The 20,151-nt window shown below is 37.0% G+C and overlaps 1 protein-coding gene across 1 annotated transcript in view; it reads right to left on the minus strand.

Moving 5' to 3' along the window:
• The window catches only part of LMO7 (LIM domain 7), a 128,429-nt gene that overhangs the window by 78,481 nt on the left and 29,797 nt on the right, over window positions 1-20,151 (minus strand). The window contains 2 exon segments of the mRNA XM_032442945.1: window positions 12,806-12,875; window positions 16,119-16,189. Of these exon segments, the coding sequence (XP_032298836.1) occupies window positions 12,806-12,875; window positions 16,119-16,189 (141 nt within the window).

A 20,151-nucleotide genomic window follows, 5' to 3' on the forward strand; every position in this document is an offset into this window, starting at 1 on the left:
TAAAATGCAACTACCTATGCTCTTACAGCTCTTGTTATTTCTGTAGAAGATGGCCAATGGATTCAATATTGAACTGGAGATAGGAAAAGTGGATTTAATAGTTGAATGACTTCCTCCACCCTCCCATCCCCCACCCCTTTTTTTTCTTAGTTCAAAAATTAAGAATACAAATAATTTTTAAAAGTCCTGCAAGATAATTTAACTTCTAATGACCTCAGGGCTTCTGTTCTGTAAATCAGCAACATTGTGGAGCACTACATTGGTCAAAGATCAGAAATAATGCTAATTGCTTTACCACTCCCCTGTGTGTACCCTCCACTATTTTTCCATACAGTGCAGAAAAACAAATTGTGAATGATATTATAATGCTTGACAGGCAAGTCTTCCCCACAGCACGTTCTGTGCATGATTACAGATACAAGGCACAAACTGCTCCTCTGTGAGCTGCCTGCTCCAAGTATCAATAATTTTAAATAAGAGCCTTGATAAGCAACATTCCTTTTTGCTGTGCACAGTCACTTACCAATTGACAATGCAATTGGTCTCACTAGAGTTGAACCATTATGGAAATCAACTTCTGAAACAGCCTTAGATAAGATCCATTTTGATTTCAGACAAGAAGGACCATCCTCATTCCCAGCTGTGACATTCCCAGCCCCTGGCATTCCCCACCACTGCAGTTAGCGGCCAGCAGAAGACCTGCCCAGTTCACCTCATTGCCTCCATCCTCTTGATGCACTGAGCACCATGGGGTTTTTTTTTGTTTGTTTGTTTTTGTGGGACTTCATGTTTCTGGTGTTCAAGGTAATTGCTGTAGGAAGGGACCAACTGTCTTCAAGGATTTGATATCTTTTTCAGGCCTACCTTGCTTCTCTATTGTGCTGCTGTGTAAACTTCACTACAGTAATCCAGCAACAATATATAACCTAAATGAATACTTCAGCGATAAGAGCAATTAACAAGTTGTAAACTACAGGTGCGTTTCAGGGATGTGACTGTTACCAAATAAGGCAAACCATAGAGAAAAAGGGCAAAAGTACAACACTCTGACAACCTCAGCCTATAGGACTTTCAGTCAAGAGCGTTCTGTACAGTTCTCAGCTTTAACCCCACTTTGGACATTTATAAAGGGAACTGAGGGAACACCCACAGGCATGCTGACTATAAAGCAAGTATAGGATCAAAATGCTGTGTTACAGAATAGCATCCTTGTTTAGAAAAGCCTTAGCTTTCCCACCAACTTTCAGACATCTGAGCCAAAGTCAAGAAAATCAAGTGATGTGCTTTTCACCCTGAACTTATAAAAAACAACAGAGTTGACAAACTAAGTGTTTAAAGCACTCCAATGCCAAGTTATCCTACCTACTAGACAGAGTTGGAATGACAGTAATCCACTTAAAGGTGAAACTCCCCTGAAGCCTAATGAGTAATAAAATAAGAACTCTTGTTCTTGAAACATTAAAAGTTTTGGCAGAGCTTGCTTTTCCTTTTTGCCACCCCTACTCTTTCCTCCTCCTCCCTTCTCCATCTCCCCCCCTCCCACCCTTTTTCTTCAGTATGTATGTTTTTTCCTGGTTTTGCTCACACAGCCTAACCATTTGATACAGATTAAATCCAGCCCTTCACTTGTACACGGAACTTGACGCAAAAAATCTCTCAGATCCTCAATTCACATAGTGATTGATTTTCAACTAAGATTTGGTACCTGGTCCTTCTTAAACAAAAATTTGAAAGCTCCCTCTACCTTTGACTTCTTCAGCAGCCACTGACAAATGCCTTTTGTTTCCTGAGAGGAGTAACATCCCACCACCTTTTTTTTGAACCCTGTTGCCCTGTCGGAGTTTATTCCATAGAGTAAGATATCCCAGATTTGGAGATCATCTGCTTTTCAGCCCCATCCTAACTCCAGCACCAGCACCCAGCTTCCTCCTGTCCCTCCCTGCTCTCATGCCCTGCAGAAAGAAAGCTTGGCCACCACAGTTGCAGCAGCAACTCCATGCATTAGGTGTTGGCACCGTATTTATTCTTTTACATACAGCACCGGAGGAGAGTGATTCAGCATGGGCACGGAGGTGTTCAGACAAGTGTTGAAAGATGTGGTATGTGAACTGCGTACCAAACAAAAAGGTGAGTAGCATAGCCATATAACTCCAGCTATACCACAAAGAGCAAGTGTCACTGCTGCAATTAACATCTAGTTTCTTTGGAAATTGCCAGGAATTTCAAACGCCACACATCAATAAATATCTGACATGCCAGCAAGAAATGCTCTGCAGTGGCTGCCCTTTGAAGATTTCACACACACAAAAAACACAACGAAACACTCTGCTGTAAGTCTCAAATCTTCACTTCCCTGACGAAGGCGGAAGAAATGAGATTATAAATATCACCAGTATAATTTAAGGTGTGTACCTTTTCTACATGGTTGACATTTTTTTTCCGTTACGAAGGAATGTTTGTAAAGAAACACGGAGAGTCACCAGATATTTGAGGAAATAAAAATGGCATGCAACTGACAGAGTAAACAGGGTACACTACAGACTACTGTTAATTGAGTTGAAAAATAGAGTTTTTTTGCAGGTTATTTGGCAACCATATTTATGTATGCTGTTAACTGTTGGCAAGATGGGGGGAAGTCATACCTTTTTTTTTTTTGGTTTTTTTTTTGGCACGTTAGTTTAGAGCTGGAGAAAGGATTAAAAATTTCCATATTAGAAGATTCTTAAAGTCAGTCCTAATATTTTACAGCTATTTTACAAAAATATTTAATTAGCACGCTGTGATTGTCCCTTTCTGTTCTGCACTTCTAAAAACCCCATCTGGAGTACTGCATCCAGGCCTGGGACCCTGAGCACAAGGAAGATATGGAGGTGTTGAAGCAAGCCCAGAGGAGGGCCACTAATATGATCAGAGGGCTGGAGCACCTCTCCTATCAAGAAAGGTTGAGGGAGCTGAGCTTGTTCAGCCAGGAGAAAAGAAAAACCTGGGGAGATATCAATGCAGCCTTCCAGTACTTGAAAGGAAGTTATAAGCAGGAGAGAGACATATTTTGTAAAATATCTGATAGTGATCAGTCAAGAGGTAGTGGTTTCAATTCAAAAGGGGAGATTTAGGCTAAATCTTAGGGGAAAAAAATGTACCCCAGTGGTGAGGTACTGGAATAGGTCATCTAGAGAACTTGTGGATGTCCCATCCCTGTAAGTGTTCAAGGCCAGGTTGGATGGGGCCCTGGGTAGCATGATCTAGTGAGTGGCAGCCCTGCCCATGGCAAATGAGTTAGAACTAGGTGATCTTACTTTCCCCTCAAACCTAAGACATTCTATAACATCTCTTCCCAGCAACCCATTCAAAGTGTCAGTCTGAAACAGCTGCTCTTATTTAAAACATTTCCCAACTCCTACTTGCAATTCACAGTAAGGAACCAATATTCACAGTATTTGCTATCCCTTGACCAGAGACCAGGCCTAACAGCTGAACCATCTTTTCTCAGGGTGTGTGCTTTGGGGTCCTTGCTATACAACTTCTCCCCACTTACATCCTCTCTATATATTTCATTTTGTCATCACCTCCGAGAGCACTGTCAGTTTAATAGAACATATGGGTTTCATTGAAGCTTTAAGCAGCTACTAAAAATGTCACAAAGAGTTTGCATCAACCTCCCCTTTCCCCACACCCTAAATTTCAAAGTGTTTAAGCAACAACAAAAAAACAATTAAAGGAAATTCATAGCTAAGGCTGAAACATGACATATGCTTTCAAGAAAAAGGGCACAAAACATCAGTAAACCACTGCAGTGATTACATACTCCCACTATCAGGGAATGAAAAACTACAGAACAATGTCATCTCCAACTATTAATAACCATACTTCCTTTCTAGTATACAGCTCTCTTTTCTTAATTGTTTAACAAGGGTATTTTCATAAAAGCCATATTTTTCTTTCCCATAAGACAGCAGAAGCAGCACACAAAAAATGATTTATGAACATACTTATCAATTCCTGCATCGCTCCTGACATTAATTAATTTGTAGTTTTATGTTCTCTGAGCTCGTTCCAAACATGTTTTGTTTAGCTGTAAAGGCTATGAGAGAACTGAAAGTTAAAATTCTATCCCTGTCCGGGTTTTCCTGGTTTATTTTGCACTGCCCATGCCCTGCTTGCTTGAGGTGAAGCATTTTGAGATGTAACATTTCAAAAGATTTTTATGTTAAAATACAACAACTTCTTTAAATTCTTAATCATAGTGATCAGGTTTCTAAAATGCTTTGTAATTTATAAATTTACTTTTTTACTTTTTCTGTTTGTTTTTTTTTCAGATAGAATTTTTACCCTATAGGCTGCGTTGTCCATGAATCTCCCAGATTTTAAGTAATGCCTGTTCAGGAGTTTAAAGTAATGATAACTGTAGTGCCTGAATTCTACAAAGGAGATGTACAAGCTAATTTCCAATTGTCTTTTTTTTTTTTTTCTTTACACCACTGACAAAATATAACTTCAATTCCTAAAGTAAAAAAAGAAAAATTGTTTGATACTGCTATCTGTCTGAAATACCATTCCTGTGTCACCTCTCAGGTAAAGAGATATTTTCTTAGGCTAACATAAATTCTTTTATGTCCGGGAAACTTGTTTGAGCACTAGAGCTGGACCACTGATCAAAGAAAAAAGTTTCCCCTCCCATGTAATTGGACTTGTCAGAACAAAACTAGATACTTAACGTGCATCCCAGTTACCTACTTGGTAACAGTCATCTAGAAGTCCTCACCTAGCTTAAGCCTTTGTGAAGTCTGGAGATGAGATGCTAATGCAAACAATGCCACCAAATACAATCATACATTAAAATGTTCTTTAGTATTTAATGGTATCTGCCAGAGCAGGCAGACAGGTTTCAAGCTACAGTTAAGGCTGAAATATATGGAGGGAAAAAAAAAAAAAAAAAAGAAAGAAAGAAGAAAGAAAGAAAGAAAAGTAAAAAGCATGAAAAGCATGGAGAACACAGCCCCTCAAATTGCCTCAAGTTTAATAATATAGTAAAACTTGATTGCTTAGAATTAAATTTCTTCACTGAAATTGTCTTACATCCCACATTAAAAGGGAAAGTAACACTTTTTGAAAGTAGTTTGTTAACCTGCAGCATAAAAAGGAAATTGAATGAAAAGAGATAGATAATTACTACAGTAAGGAGGAAACTGATCACTTTTCTGTCATCTGAAATGTTACTGAGCCTGCCTAAAATCTCATGGAGTGCCTCATGAGGGAAAGCAGATGTGATAGGAGGTGGATGAAGAACACAAGTTCTTTAGACCCACGTTCACTTCGCTTTCTCCCTGTTCTGCTCAGCTTTTAGACATAACAAATTCATAAATAAAAACCAAAATAAATACTAATTGCCATTGTAAAGCAAATAATAATCTCCTTCCATGTAAGTAAAGATTTCTCTAAGAAGCTGCGATTACACATTTGGCCTTTTGTTTGCACATTATGTATACTTTTTTTCCCTTAGAAAAAACATGCATCATCTTGTGCTTTGCCTTATGCAAAGCAACATCAGTCTAATTGGCTTGCAAGCAGAACACATTAAGCGCTTATGCAACTTCACTCTGTAAATTGCTGCTCACACACTCACCTTCTACCTCTGAATTGACAGTCCAAAGAGGAATACAATTCACAAGACAGATCAGCCATGAGGAAAAGGTGGTGTAATGGAAGCAGGCTTTGAGGCAGAGCTCACAGCTGCATTAGCTATGATGGCCCTGGTCCTTGTCAGGAAGGCTACATCAAACCTTCCAGAGAAAGAGCAACATTCCACATCCCTCAGTACAACTCTCCCTCAGAATGGCCAACCCTCTCGTCACTGCAAAAAGAAACATTAGACGAGCAAACAGAGCAAGTTAAGTGGTTATTAAGTCATTAGATGGCTCTCAACCAAATTTTATTATGAGGCTATTTCTTATGAGAGATTTTGGATACTGTTAGTCGCAGCACTACCAACAACTCCATCCAGGTTTAAAATTTTACTTTTTTGTTGTTGCTTTTTTGTTTTTGCTGTTGTGGTTTTGGGTTTTTTTGTTTGGGTTTTTTTTTTGGGGGGGGGGGGGGGGGGGGTTTTTTTTTTTTTTTATCAAATACCAACAAATGCTTTTACTCAACTTGTTCTAAGCATTCGTGCATACAAAGAGGTTCATGTATATTCATTCTCTCATACCACAAAAGCTACTGCTCATATTACTCATGTAATCCCCACTACCTGATTTCCAGAACAGAAATTGAACAAGCAAGTAGAAACTTATTAAAAAAATAAGCAAAATACAGGAAGACAAGAAGCACAGAGCTACGTAAAGGCTTTACTAAAAAACAAGGAGTTGAACAGCAAGAAAAAGCAAATACAATCAGAACTTTCAGCACAAAGAACTTGAGAATTAGAGCTGCTTTTAAAGATCTCTCTTATAAAGAACATTAATATTACCAACAATTTTTAATATATATATATTTTTAAGTGGAATACATGACTGATTTGAGATTAAGTAATTTAGTGAAAACTTCATAGCTAAATCCTATAAGAAACAATGAAGATCGTTTGGATTTTATCTGGGAAAATAAAAAAAAATAAAAAAATAATAATAAAAAAAAGAGTTTAAAAGCATTCTACAGCAAAGGGAAATTTTCATTTACTTGCCATTCCCCTGCAGCAATTAAAAGCTTTGTCAGGAAAACATTCCCACAGAAAAGAAAATTTTGGCCAGCTCTACCCGATGACAACAGATAAGGAAATACCAGGGCGGCTCCAAGGTTTGCCAAGTGTTAGATACAAAGACTCAGAAAAATATTTTTTCATCATAATGTTTTACCTTCTCCACCCCATCTTTATCTCCCTTTCATTCTGTTATAATTTTCTTTCACCTTTCTCTCTTCCTACCCTTATTATTCCATACTTTACTGGTTTAGGAGTTACCTGCTGATGTCCATAACAAAGTAGCTCTCCCTTGCCTTTTCAGGTAGTTGTCTTGGTGTGCAAGAGGAATTAATACCTTCTGATACATTAAGTAAATTCATTATGCAACATAGCACTGTTATATTGGACTGCATTAAAGAAGAGAAGGAATGATGTTTGTGTAGCACTGGTCAGAAGAGCTTATTGGCCTATGTGAACCAGAAACAAAAGCACTCTTTACCCTAAAGTAACCCTGGTTCCATGCTAGAACAACAACAAAAATAAAATCCCATTCTCCAGTATTTCTGATGCATGTCTTTAAACCCAGGACTGCATATAGATGAACAATTTCATTCTCTTGTGTGAAAAGGAAACAAAAGCTCACAATAAATCAGTAAAAACACACATACTCAAAAAGAAAACCCAACCAGATAGCCAAAGCCATCTTTGCCAAAACTAAAATAAGAACTGCATGAAAATGGTGTATGATGCTCATTCATCCAGCTCTCACACAGTTATTTAGCAGCACGTCTACTCATTTGAGATGAGGAACCAGCTTAGAAAAATAAAAGTCAATTGCACTGCATGTGCAATTCCTAAAAACCAACAGCTCTCCACTCTGCCCTGTGGTCTGACCACAGCCTATCATGATGTGATCATGCACTTCCCAACCACAGAGTGGAGCAAAGTGTTGCACTTCCACCTTACTAACAGGAGCTTCAGGGAAAAGTAGATGGTATTAACCAGATTTGGACATAGCAGGGCAGGCAAAAAAGCTAGCCTCATCTTCCCACTATCTCATGATTGAAATGAAATTCATTGTTCAGCCAGCTAAGTTGGAAAAGTGAGTATTCTGAGGAACAAAAGCACTGCAGACAAAGATGAGTTTCAAAATGCTCAGCAAAGCCTTGATGGAAAATGTGTTCAGACCACAAACTGCTCTTCCTGGTATGATCATATGCAGACCACTTCACATGTTGGGATTGAAGCTGAAAAGCAGAGAACGTATATTTATTATCTTTTTTTTGTGGGTGTTGGTGGTGATACTTCTGCAAAGCATTAATTTTGTTTCTCCCTGAGAATACTAAGCCAAATCATTTTGCAAACTTTATTAAATAACTTCCTGAGTTATTTAACAATATTTAAATTCCCGAGTTATTTAAAAAATGCAAAATTTGTTTCACTCTTTCCTCTTGCCCATATCACTACTAAAGGAGGTAAAAAAAAAAAAATAATGATCAGGAAAAAAAAAAAAAAAAAAAAAAAAAAAAGACATTACAATTTTGAAAAGGCTCCAAAATAGCATACGGCAAGAAAAACAAGATGCTTGTTATTAGGCATAATACTAATAACTAGGGTATTTTGGTGATTTTTTTTTTTTTTTTTTGGGGGGGGGGGGGGGGGGGGTGTTAGGAAAAAAAAAACCACTTTGAATGAAAAAACATATTGAAGAATTTATTTTCCCTTTCTCAGAAACCTTGGAGTAACACCAGGCTGAGGAAAGAGAAACAGGAATGAAGCATCCACTAACCAAGTTGTCATTACATTGCCCACTGGTAGGAGAAGTAAGGAGTGCTCTTTAGCATAAGGCAGTTCTTCCGAAGATGAAGAAAATGGTCTGCTATTCGTTTTCCACATTCAAAGCACAGCTGCATCTTACTGGCAGATGGAGCAAGTCATAAATTTGTAATTCTTTGTCTATATATAACTCGGGCTGTTCTAAAAATCAATATAAACAGGGTTTTCTCTATAACAGGAGCAAAGCAGAGGGAATAAGATCAACCCAGCAAGATTCAACAATGCAAGTCGTTTTCTTTAAATCACATCTCCCTGACATAGGCTTATTTCATATAAATATGGACCACAGGAAGTAGATTTAAGGCAGGCTGCACTTTTATTATCTTGCACAGTGCAATTCATCTTCCACAAATCTGACCCTTCAGTTGCCTGTATCACATGCCCCAGAAATGGCAAATTGGTTCAAAAATAGCTACTCAGTACTGGTTTGCTTGCCTGCTCTGCTGTACTAGGGAAAAATACATGGACTGCTCTTTAAACTGTCTTATACAATTGGAAAGATACACCAAAACTTTTTCTTCTCTCTCCATATAATATTTCAGAACAAAGTTTATAACAAATGGCATTCTTGCAGCGTAGTGGTGTTTATTGCCTTCACTATCCTTTTAAAGGAAATCAAAGCAGTCAAGCACAAGGGAATTCCCCTCAGAAATCCTGCAAAAGCACATCACTCTTTCTGAAACCCGCTGTATGCTGTTAAAAATCAACCTGCAACAAGCCACAGCCTTCTGCAGCTACCGATGGAATTAGTCCTTTGTACCTTTGTGGCTGCACATCCTGTAGCACAAAAACCCCCACCCCGAGTGACTGACATTTTCCTTGGTCACTCATCACTGACCAAGAATGGCAAGGGAATCAGATATGGCTACACAGAAACTGATTCCTGCCCCTGCAGCTCTGTGTCAGCCCTAAGACCACACATCACTCAACTGCACATGCTGGCATTGATCCAGAACTAACCCAAATGGGCACCCTGCTCTGTAAAATGTGCAGCTGCCAGAGCAGGTGTCTCCAGCAGCCAAACCCTGTTAATTGCTCCTGGAATATGAGCTATACTTGAGGGCTGGCCCATGTGCTTCTTATCACCATCAGAAGACGGATCTGTTCAGCCCACTATCTCCTGCTACCTCCACTTGCCTTCAAGAGTTTTGGTTGGGGTCTCTTCCCTCCACAGCTAAGTTCAGTTTTCCAAATAAACACATATGAATCAAAGATACAAAAATATTTTTCTTCAATGGTATAGACAACTATTATCTGTCACGCAAGCCATGGGAGGCACATGCCTCCAAGAAGAAATGGAACATCAGCGTTGTAGCACCAACTCAAAGAATTTTTAAGTTTGTCCAGTACCAGCACTTTTGTTAATTGAATGCCAAGTTTCATTTCAGTGTTTAATCATAAAGACATGTATTTATCCTTTCCATCACGATTATACCTGAACCGCTGAAGTCCACACCCATAGTTATTACACCGCAGTATAATCAGACTAGCTATCAGTATAATCAAACTAGTGATGCAGACAGCTGAAGCTTACTGTCATTTGCCTAAAATGAGCTTGGAATTTAGGTGGTACTTCTAATGTAAAATTTCTACTAGGTTTTTGAGAATTAAATAATACACTTAATTTGTAAAACAAAGCCAACAAAAAACATGTCTCAGTTACTTATCTCAATTTAAAAAAGTATAATACATAATATTACATAAAACCCAGAGTCTTTCATTATTCACATAAGCTTTCTTGAATAAAATAGGCAATGAAATTTGTTCTCAGAATAACTACAAAGACAAACAATACAATGAACCCCTTCTGGAGATTCAAACAAATACTTATGTTGAGCATTGTACTTCTATACTTCTGAGAAAACTGTCAAGCATATGAAGCAAACAAAACTTTTCATGGAAGAGAGGGAAGAAAAAAGTCAAACACATTAACTCCCTAGAGAAGGAAAGAAAATCTGAAGAAATTCCAAGGCCCAAAAGGACTGTGAAGAAGCTGTAAAGAAAACATGATCAAATGATAAAAGACTCAAATTCAAGTTGTGGCATCTGTTTATCCTTTAGAAAGAAATTCTTCCTCTTGAAGCTAAAATTTCCTTTTTCTTTTTTTTTTTTTTTTTTTTTTTTTTTTTTTTTTTTAAATTTATTTATTCAGTAAAAGTCCCCCTACCAACAAGGTTTCCAAATCTTGTAAAGGCCTGGTGGGGAGCAATTACTGTAAGACTGAAAGACAATGAATACAGCAGAAGTGAGAGCTGTAGAAGTGTATATGAAGCCATGGAAAACACAGTCTAGAAGCTGACTTGTGGGAGAATCAACTAACAAGCAGTTAAAGTATTTCCAGAACATGGCAAGCAAACTTAAACCAGATAATTCCTGGCAAGCTCTATACCTAGAAGCACAGTAAACCTTGCTTTTCTATACTGGAAAGTAAAGCAGAGAAGTTTTCAACAGAAGTGGTTGAACATGAATCCTTTCCATCTGTAAATCCTGCAGTTCATCAGCCACAGTATTCTGAATCTAGCAGGTCCTAATGCTTGTGCTTCTATAAATGCGCAGCACAGTTGGTTTTAGTATGAGTTACAAATTCAGAGATGGAAGCTGGGCTCTCCAAAGCTGTTTAAATTAGCATGTCACTCTCAGGTTGGGAGATACACGCACACCCATTATTGCCACCATAATCACAACGTTCTAAAACCAAAGTATTTCTATAAAACTTTTTCCACAGGTTAACACAAAACATCATCTGTCTCAAGGACCACTTTTAAGAGGTACTCCAATAATAATAACAATACCAGTAGATGGTCATGGTTTCTGAGATTCATTTACCCTTCCTCCCTTTTCTTTTTGAAGACTTGTAGGAACTAGTAACAATGATACACCCCAACTAAGAAAAGCTAAACACCTAATAACTACACCAAATTTGTGTGCCTGTAAACAACAAAAGAACCACGTAAAAGTGAAAAAGTATTTCATTTCATAGTTCAAGACAACACAAAGTTGCCACAAAAAACAAAATCTATCCTATGATTTTCTGGTCTGGACTAATGGCTACTTTAGAGGCCATTCAGGCAATCGAACGATTGATAGAATAACAGTACTATCTTCCCCAGGATCATTTTAAGCTCTTTTTTCGGATGCTTCATGGGAAAAGAATGTACAGCACTCATTCACAGTCCTAATACCCTAAGCTTTCTGGGACAAAGGCAACTAATGCTTTGCACATTCATTTGATGTGGAAATGCACTTTCTGAGCTTGGGTTAACTTGCCATATATTATTGTACAATCTTACGACCTCTAGCCAAGTTAAATACACTTTTCCCTCTAGAGTTGCATAGTTAACTAGCAAAAGCAGATGTTTTGCTGTCTCATGCCCTCAACTGAAGTTCTAGAGATGTTTTGTCTTCTACTTCTAGTACAAAACCAGGTAACTTTCCCTGCATATTTACCATAAAGTGGGAATCTCCTTGTAGAAATCACACATATATCTGTTTCTTTTGTGTCTTTCTTAAAGAGAAGTTTTGGCCACAGGATTAAGATACAGTTATCCTGTAATTTGGGAATAATTTACAAGGCTACTTTCTCTGGAAAAAAAAACTGCCTAAAAAGAATTCAATTTTCTTTCCCTCTTAAATGTTTCCTGATCCTAAATGGCTAAAAAAAAAAAAAATTTAGTGTATGGTCTCTGACCAGCATGTTTGCCAAAGAGCATACAGGAAGCCTTAAGTTTCCCATGTAAATGATTCCATCCATTACTTTTCTCCCCCTCAGACAATATGATTTTCTGCCAAAATATCTTCAGCTAAATCTCTTAGCTGAAGCCTTAAGAGACATTTCCGCATCAGGGTTATTTTAACGCAACCTAGGCTTTAACTGTAGTTGAGAAGTAGCTTCTAAACATAATCAGGTTACAAGAAACATTTCTTAGCTTGTTCTTTCCCTAGCAGTGGGCATTCTGAAGTGGTCTGCAAATATAATACAACAGCCTTTGAATAAAGAAAGGTAATGCCGTAGCGTTTTGTGCACAGGAGCCACGAGTGCTTGATATCTTACTCCATGGAGTGGCAAGTTGATTAAAGTTACAGATTCAGATCATTGCATGGTTAATCTCTGCTTTTTAAGTTAATGTATAAATAGTAAAATGTTGATAAAAAATGGAATTAGAGGTATAATACTGTACAATTGGTAGGTTTTTGTAATGAGTCCGTGGTGAAACCAACAGACAAGAGAGTGCTTATTAAGCGAAATGAAACAGATAATGAAGTCATACCACAGATATTAGATTTGCTGTCATTACTTACCAAGCCAGCTATTGGAGTTGACAGACGATTGATCTTCCTAACAATGCCAGGTTTGATCTTGTTAATCAAGCTAGAATGAAATGAAATAAAATTATGTAAAATAAGTTCATATAAGTCTGAGTATCATCACTTATTAAGAAAAACTTTGCATACATAGGAGTATGTATGCAAATGACTTGAATCAAATTGTTGCTGATGTTAACTAGACTGAAATTTCCCATTTAAAGTTTCTTTTACATCTTCTATGTCAGGCCTTTTATCAGAAGAATACATATCAAAATATTAATTTTGTGTGTTCTTTGTAAGAGTTCTGACATTCCTGTAAATATAGGAAACCAGCTCAGATTTCATATGCTACCAGCCTCAGTGTGATGCATACAATATTTTTTTTTGTAAACATTTTACACATGCAGGTTGTTTTGGTTTAATTTTCGTCCAGTTGGACAAAAAGGACCAAGCCTCACAATATCACTCATACTTTATATAGAATTCACAATAAAACTGAAAAAAAAGAACAGATGCACATCTTGTCATGCATTGAGGACGAGGCAAAGTATTCCTTGCACTTTCATTCCTAGTTTCTCAGTCATACTGTTAGGGAAATACCATGATTCACTGAAATACACACCAGACCACCAGACCAACAAAGAACTGGGACCTCAGGACACCCTGCAGACTTCATCCACCAATACCTGAGGAATTTGGACTTGCTCCTTCTTCTTGTTGCTGCTTGTTTGGTCAGACCCCTTAACCACACAAAACATCAACTGGGTTTGGTGATCTACCCACATCAACGTAGAGTCAGGACCAGGAGTTTAAAATTATACAGGCGAAATGGCATTTTTTTTTCTTTGCTTGAACAGCAAATATATTTAGAAAATAAATAAAAAGAACAGAGTTTACGTATACATAATGAGGTGGAAGAGATTTTTAAACGCCTGCAGAAAAAGAAATAAGGTAACAGATCCTGAGATCTTTCAGCTGCATTGTAATTTACCAAACAAAATACACTTGATGACTTTTCCATCAAGAGAAAAGAGGAAGAAAAGAAATTAAAATACATATAGAAAAGCTATTATTTTCTTATATGTTCCACATGCATCGCTTATTTGCTTTATTGTGCTTAAGAACACATAGTAGCATGTAACAGAAAACTTTCTTCCTCCTATAAGGTGTAAACAGAAGATCTAGTATAATGTAGAAGGATTTATTTTGTCAACTGATCGGTCAGTTGACACACATACATGGTCAGTAAGTCAAACAAGCCAACTGAGCTGCCACTGGAATAAGTGGTGAAAGTACAGATCTGATCTGCTGCAGTATAAACCAAATATATCACCTCCAGTGCTAATCTGTGTAAATTAAACAAGTCATGTCAGGGGCAACCAAGGCAACATGCAATGCTATGGCTAGTTTATTTCCATTACTTAAGATCTTGTGTTTTGTTTGCTTTGCTGAAAACTAGACATTTGAAAGCCTTCCGTACTTTGTTCTTTTCCATTTCCAGTGAACTCTTACGGAAATCACTTAACACTGTACTTCAAGGTATGTCAAATTGAAAAGTTATGATACAAGAGAACCTCTGTATGATTTAGTGCAGTATAATTAAATGTCTTTTCCTTTAAAGATTGCTACATGACTCCCCAGGAAAACTGCTTGGATGAAGAAATTACTGGATGTTTTTCTTACATGTAGCTCTTAATTACAGATAAATTTAAGTGATCTGCATTTGGCAGATGGATGCTCATGTTCTTTTGCCAAATAGGTGTCAACAATGAAGATATCAAAGAGTTAGAGTATATCAGTTCATTGCCAATTCTTAGACTTGATTTAAAAGTTACAGCTGAATATAATACACATATCCTACTATGCAGATACACTAAGAAATAGTCATTACTTTAATAAGAAACTATTTTATTACCAGTCAGTTCACATTTGATTATATAAGCAACAAAAAATAAAAATTCCATCCCTACAAAACTGTTTAGTATTAAAGACAGAAAACAAACAAACAAACAACAACAACAACAACAAAAAACACAAAAAAAACCCTCCTCCCTCACACCAGATAATTACAGAAGCAACTAGCAAGATAATCTAAAAGGCAAGGTACCCAAATGAAATAAAAAATAAAGGAGAGAACAAACAGAAAATGAAACAACATTCACGTAAGGATAGATGTGGAAATGTTGCCTGTTTTGCATTTACATTGGTTATTTGTGATATACAATGAAACAAACAAATAAAAAAAGAAAAAACAGACCAGTATACCTTTTATAAATATTTTCTGAAATAGCTGAACTGATCTATGGATATCTCCCCAAGATACAAGGCATTTTTAAGCATCCTATGCAGTCTCTGAATGGGAAACTTACAACTTAAAATATAAGGTGGTTAACAGTGCTTTCAACCCTGGAAACCTATTCTAGTAAGTATCAAACCAATTATAGATAGACCTGATGAATGGATGTTTTATAACTCTGATTCATTCTACCAGCGAAACCAGACAAGTCTGATTATTGCTAAGTCTATAAGATATATAAACAAAAGAAAGCTTTTTTGAGAAAGCATTTTAGAAAAAGCTGAGGTCAGAGTATTGTTTGCTGTTGAAAGTAGTAACTAATTCAGTCCATATGCTACTGAAACCTGGGCTGTAACATTTACTTTTATGATCCTGAATTGCCCTTTGTATGTCAAGTGACATCCTACAGATAATGTTACTGACGTACTTGGATGTAATTGTAAGACGGCCAAATAGCTCCTGTTACATTTTATACTGAAGAGAAATTTTAGGAACTAATATTATTAAAAAAATCAGAGGCCTGCAACTTCTTTTTAATTTATGATTTAATCACATTCACTACTGAAATGAACTATTTTTTTTTTTTTTGGTGACAGGTTTTCTGGGAAGAATAACTGTCTTTCAGGATTTAGAAAACAAGGGTTTACAATTATTTCTTAACCTGATGCAGGCAAAACAACAGTGAGCATGTAAGTAACTGAGTGCCTCCATCATAGTCATGGGCCACACTGCCTTGCATGAGATGAAGAGAAACTTCACTAACACTAAGAGCATTAACCAATAAAACTAATGAAAGGCCAGAAGGTGAGCATTAATGCTCCAGCTAAGACAAGTGTGCTGGACAACACATGGAATACGTAGATCTAGAAAGTGGATGTTTGCCATGGGAAGGAAGAACAGCTTTCAAACAAGTATAAAAAAATATCCATTGTTGGCACTTAAACAACAAGCCAAGAAGGAAAGAGGCTGATGAAAAATTGAAGCATTTTTACATAGTAAGTCAATACTCACTCGCACAACAGGACTCCATTTTCTAGAGCTGCTCGAAAATCTTTGGTTCCAAAGCTTTTCCCAGTAACTGTCTGGAAAAATAAGGAGTTAATTTGAGACACACATACAAAATCAGGTCTAGAAAGAAAAACTGAGAAAAAATAAACAAAACTTCAGTTCAAAATACAGTTCACAGTATCCACTATTTTCTTTTATTAATTTTTAAATAAAAAGTTTTCTAAAACAGCTGTGCCTCAAAAGAAGTCAGATTTAACATCTTAAAATAGTTTCTGCTGGTGCAAATCAATCTTCAGCTAAATTCTGTGGGAATACTTATTGTTATTTTCTGAAGCAGTGCCAGCTACTCTGGAAAGCATAAAAGAAATCTGAAACAGAGGCACAAAGAAAAAAAAGTGTGGAGTCTTTTCTCATTTAAATCTTCTTCATTTTACATCTTGAACACTAATGATATCCAGCATGAAATATATTACTTCTTTTTCCCTGCAACTTACATACACCTAAGGCAGTGTGACTAATGATATGATATACCATTAGTATATTAGTATATCATGTATTGATATACATGATATACCACATGTATATCAATACCCATTAGCTGGACAACTGAAAGACTATACTAGTGGGGCTACTTTTCATATACAAGGTGAAAAGCAATGAAAAAGAACAATGTCAAACAAGAACGTAAGGTACCCGAAGCCAAAACCATTGCCTACAGGTTTTCAACAAAGCTGTTTTCAACAACAGAGATTTATTTGCTCCTGGAATTAATTCACTCCATCTCAAGAGAAGAGTGATGCATTTATGATCTCTTACCCTTAAATTTATTTGGATTCTTCTTACTAGATTCCCCCTACAAAGTTTCCTTTATCAACACCCAGACTGGTATCCTGCACACAAATCAGGAAGAAGAAAAATCTCTAGAACAGTCCAAAAAGAGTTTTATGCCAGCTAGATACAGAAACCAAACACAAGGAAGGGCATTTATTGGTGTTAGCTTAGGAATGTCCAGGTTCAGGCACTAAGTTGTCATAAAATTCCACTCAAGGATCCTAACCATCTCCAATACAGCACAGGACTTCAGGTACACAATTAGAAGTCATGTGGAATCTGTGTGCATCCAGACCAACAGTTAGTACTTGCCACAGTAATTAACAAAATTAGCGGTAAAACAGATGAGTGATGCTTGGTGAAAGAACAAAGGAGAGGACACAGTGCTTTAAGGACCTGTTGAATTATCACTCTCTTATTTTTCCTTAGTGTATGTTCCTCTTGCAATTATCTCCAGAAATGCTAGAACTTAACCTATGTAAAAAATAATAATTATAATAATATTAGCTTTTTTTTTTTTTTTTTTTTTTTTTTAATTCACAACTTGAACTTCTAATCTGTTTCCTCTATAGAAAGTGATGTTACAAAAACAACGTTCTGATTTTAAGGTAAGTTTTTACTCATAGGACTTCAAACAACTCTTAAGAGGCCCAACTTTATTCTCATTTTAGAGTTCTCTGACATCTGTGGGTCTACACAGTACATTTATTTGGTTTAATGCAAACGGTTCATTGCTAAATCACACATGCAGTAGGCAGTGAGGTTTTTCCTTCACCTAATGTCACTGTCCAGAGTCAGGCCCATCTCAAAACTGCCATGACTTAGATCTCATGCTGAAATTCCTTGAAAAAGAATTGGAACTACACATAGCTAAGGAGATCACTAAGACACTATTATTAAGAAGTCAGGGTGGAAATATCACTGAAGAGATGCTGAAACTCAGCACAGATCTTTTGGACACCAAGAGTGCCACACTTCAAGGTATAATGATATTTCTACAGCACATACTGAGGTAATTTCTAAGCAATTAAAAAAAAAAAAAAAAAGAGAGAGAGACATGGCATAATTTTGACTACCACAAAGTTTTCTGTCATAACCCCAGCTAGCTAGAAGCCATTCTTCAACTACAAGAGAGTCCAGTTTCGGCACAAGATTGCAAATGCTAGTGTTAGCTGTACACACTTTTAAAATTACATTAACACAGGGAGTCATTACACTGAAAGCATTCTGACTAAGTTATTCATGCTGTCATTGGGGAAGTCAGTGTTGATTTGCTGTATGGGATGGAGCAGTCAGACTGACATTGCGACTCATAGATTTTGAAGACTGTGGTTTGTTGACATAAAAATAAAAGGTATCAGGACTGCCAAGTTAGGTTTCATCAATATCAACTTATAAAAGGACAGCTAATAATTAAGGACTTAAGAAGTATTTTCAATAAGCAATTTAATACAGATGGCTTGAAAGTGAAATATTTTCCCAGTTGCACAGCACTTTGAATTTGTTGATGCCAGAAAAACAAACAAACAAACCTGTGCTCCATTTTAAACCAAGCTTTCACATGGAGACAGAGCAATTTTCCCAGGAAAAAAAAACTTCTATCCAGCTTATGCCCATTGCAAGGCCAACCAATCACAGCTGTAACTATTGCATTCCACATAGCAACAAGGTATTGTTAAAAACTGGAAAGCTGAGGACTGGCTCAGATTCACCCAACCTTTAAGAACACGAGTAAGACGAAACAAATCCCACCTCAAGATACTACATCTTCAAAGAATGTCTGCTATTTGTGACTCACTGTTTATTCATTAAAACTGGTTATACTGGGCGTGGTACTCTTATGTAATTGTCAGAATTGATTTTGGATAATTTTTCAACCATTTAGGCCATGTGATTCAAACAATAAAGAATATCTCCCAAAAGTGTTTTTGATCCGTGTCTGAACACAATCTCCTAAAATACTCCCTCTCTTCTCTCCCTCATTCAGCTTCCTTCTCTGTGTTCTTGTTGTTCTTTGTTTTGTTTTTTAATATAATGGAGTCAAAAATATAATTAAAGACCAGACCGTAAATCACTTTTAATTGCTGCTATAAAGCAGTTTGATTTCAGTTTTGTAGGAAAGCGTCCCCTAATACTTAGGTAACTTGCAATTGCCAAGTCCATGCAATTTACTTCAAACAGTGTGTAAATTAAGTACTTACACACACAAACATAGGGCTAATTTAACTTCAGGTTTGCAATGATTTCTATAGGAGGTGGCAATTCAAGAAAATATAACCAAAGTCAAACCATTCACAAGATGGCATGACTGAACAAAAAGAACATGGCACAGAAAAATATCTTAATTATGTGCCATGGTACCAAAATGAACACTGAGTACATTTCTCTGGCCTGTCCTACTAGAGGCCAAATATAGCTGGTCATAGGTTGTCTTTGCCCTAAAAGCCATTAAAAACAGAAATCTCTTTCAGTGTTAATAGGAAACACTGAGTTCGCATCAAATCACTTCTACTGTTTACACCAATTTGAATGGCGTCCCAAGAGAGGCTGCTGTCCTACAGGGCTGTAGGTTTCAAATTGGTTGGCTTCCTATATATACACACACAGCCACACATAACTCATAGAATGTGAAGGACCAGCAGCATTCTTACCTTAATTTTGTTGTGGTGCGAACACTACAGCCAGACTCTCCCCTCAAAAACACCTTTCATAACATACCTGGGCACACTGGTTAACTGATAATCCATAAAGAAAAAACTGCTCAAACCTAAGAGAAAGGTATTTTATCATACCTAAACCAGAGCCTGAGTGAAGCATTACCACAGAACACCTAGGTACTTGCCAGTCATTTGTCTACTTCAAAACTCACATTTCCTAAGTCTTACTCTCTTGGTCTCCTTCATAGCTCCTCTGACACGGCCACTTTTAGACCACACAACCTCAAGTTGATTAAGGACCTCACACACTGATTTTAAAGAAACACTAATTGCATCAGTGTGAAGTGCGCAAATCATACAAAGATCTCAGTAAGCAACCAATTTATCAGTGATCTCAAGTACAACAAACTGATTTATGAACTTCATTTCTCAAACAGTCTGCAGCAACAAAAGCCAAGCTTAATGTTGTGCTGCAGAGAGGATGACTAACAAGTGGTACAGAACTGGAGCAATTATACAAATGCAGTGTCATGGTATAGCCCCTGCTG

This window comes from Coturnix japonica, chromosome 1, assembly GCF_001577835.2.
Source record: "Coturnix japonica isolate 7356 chromosome 1, Coturnix japonica 2.1, whole genome shotgun sequence".
NCBI classification, from domain to species: domain Eukaryota; kingdom Metazoa; phylum Chordata; class Aves; order Galliformes; family Phasianidae; genus Coturnix; species Coturnix japonica.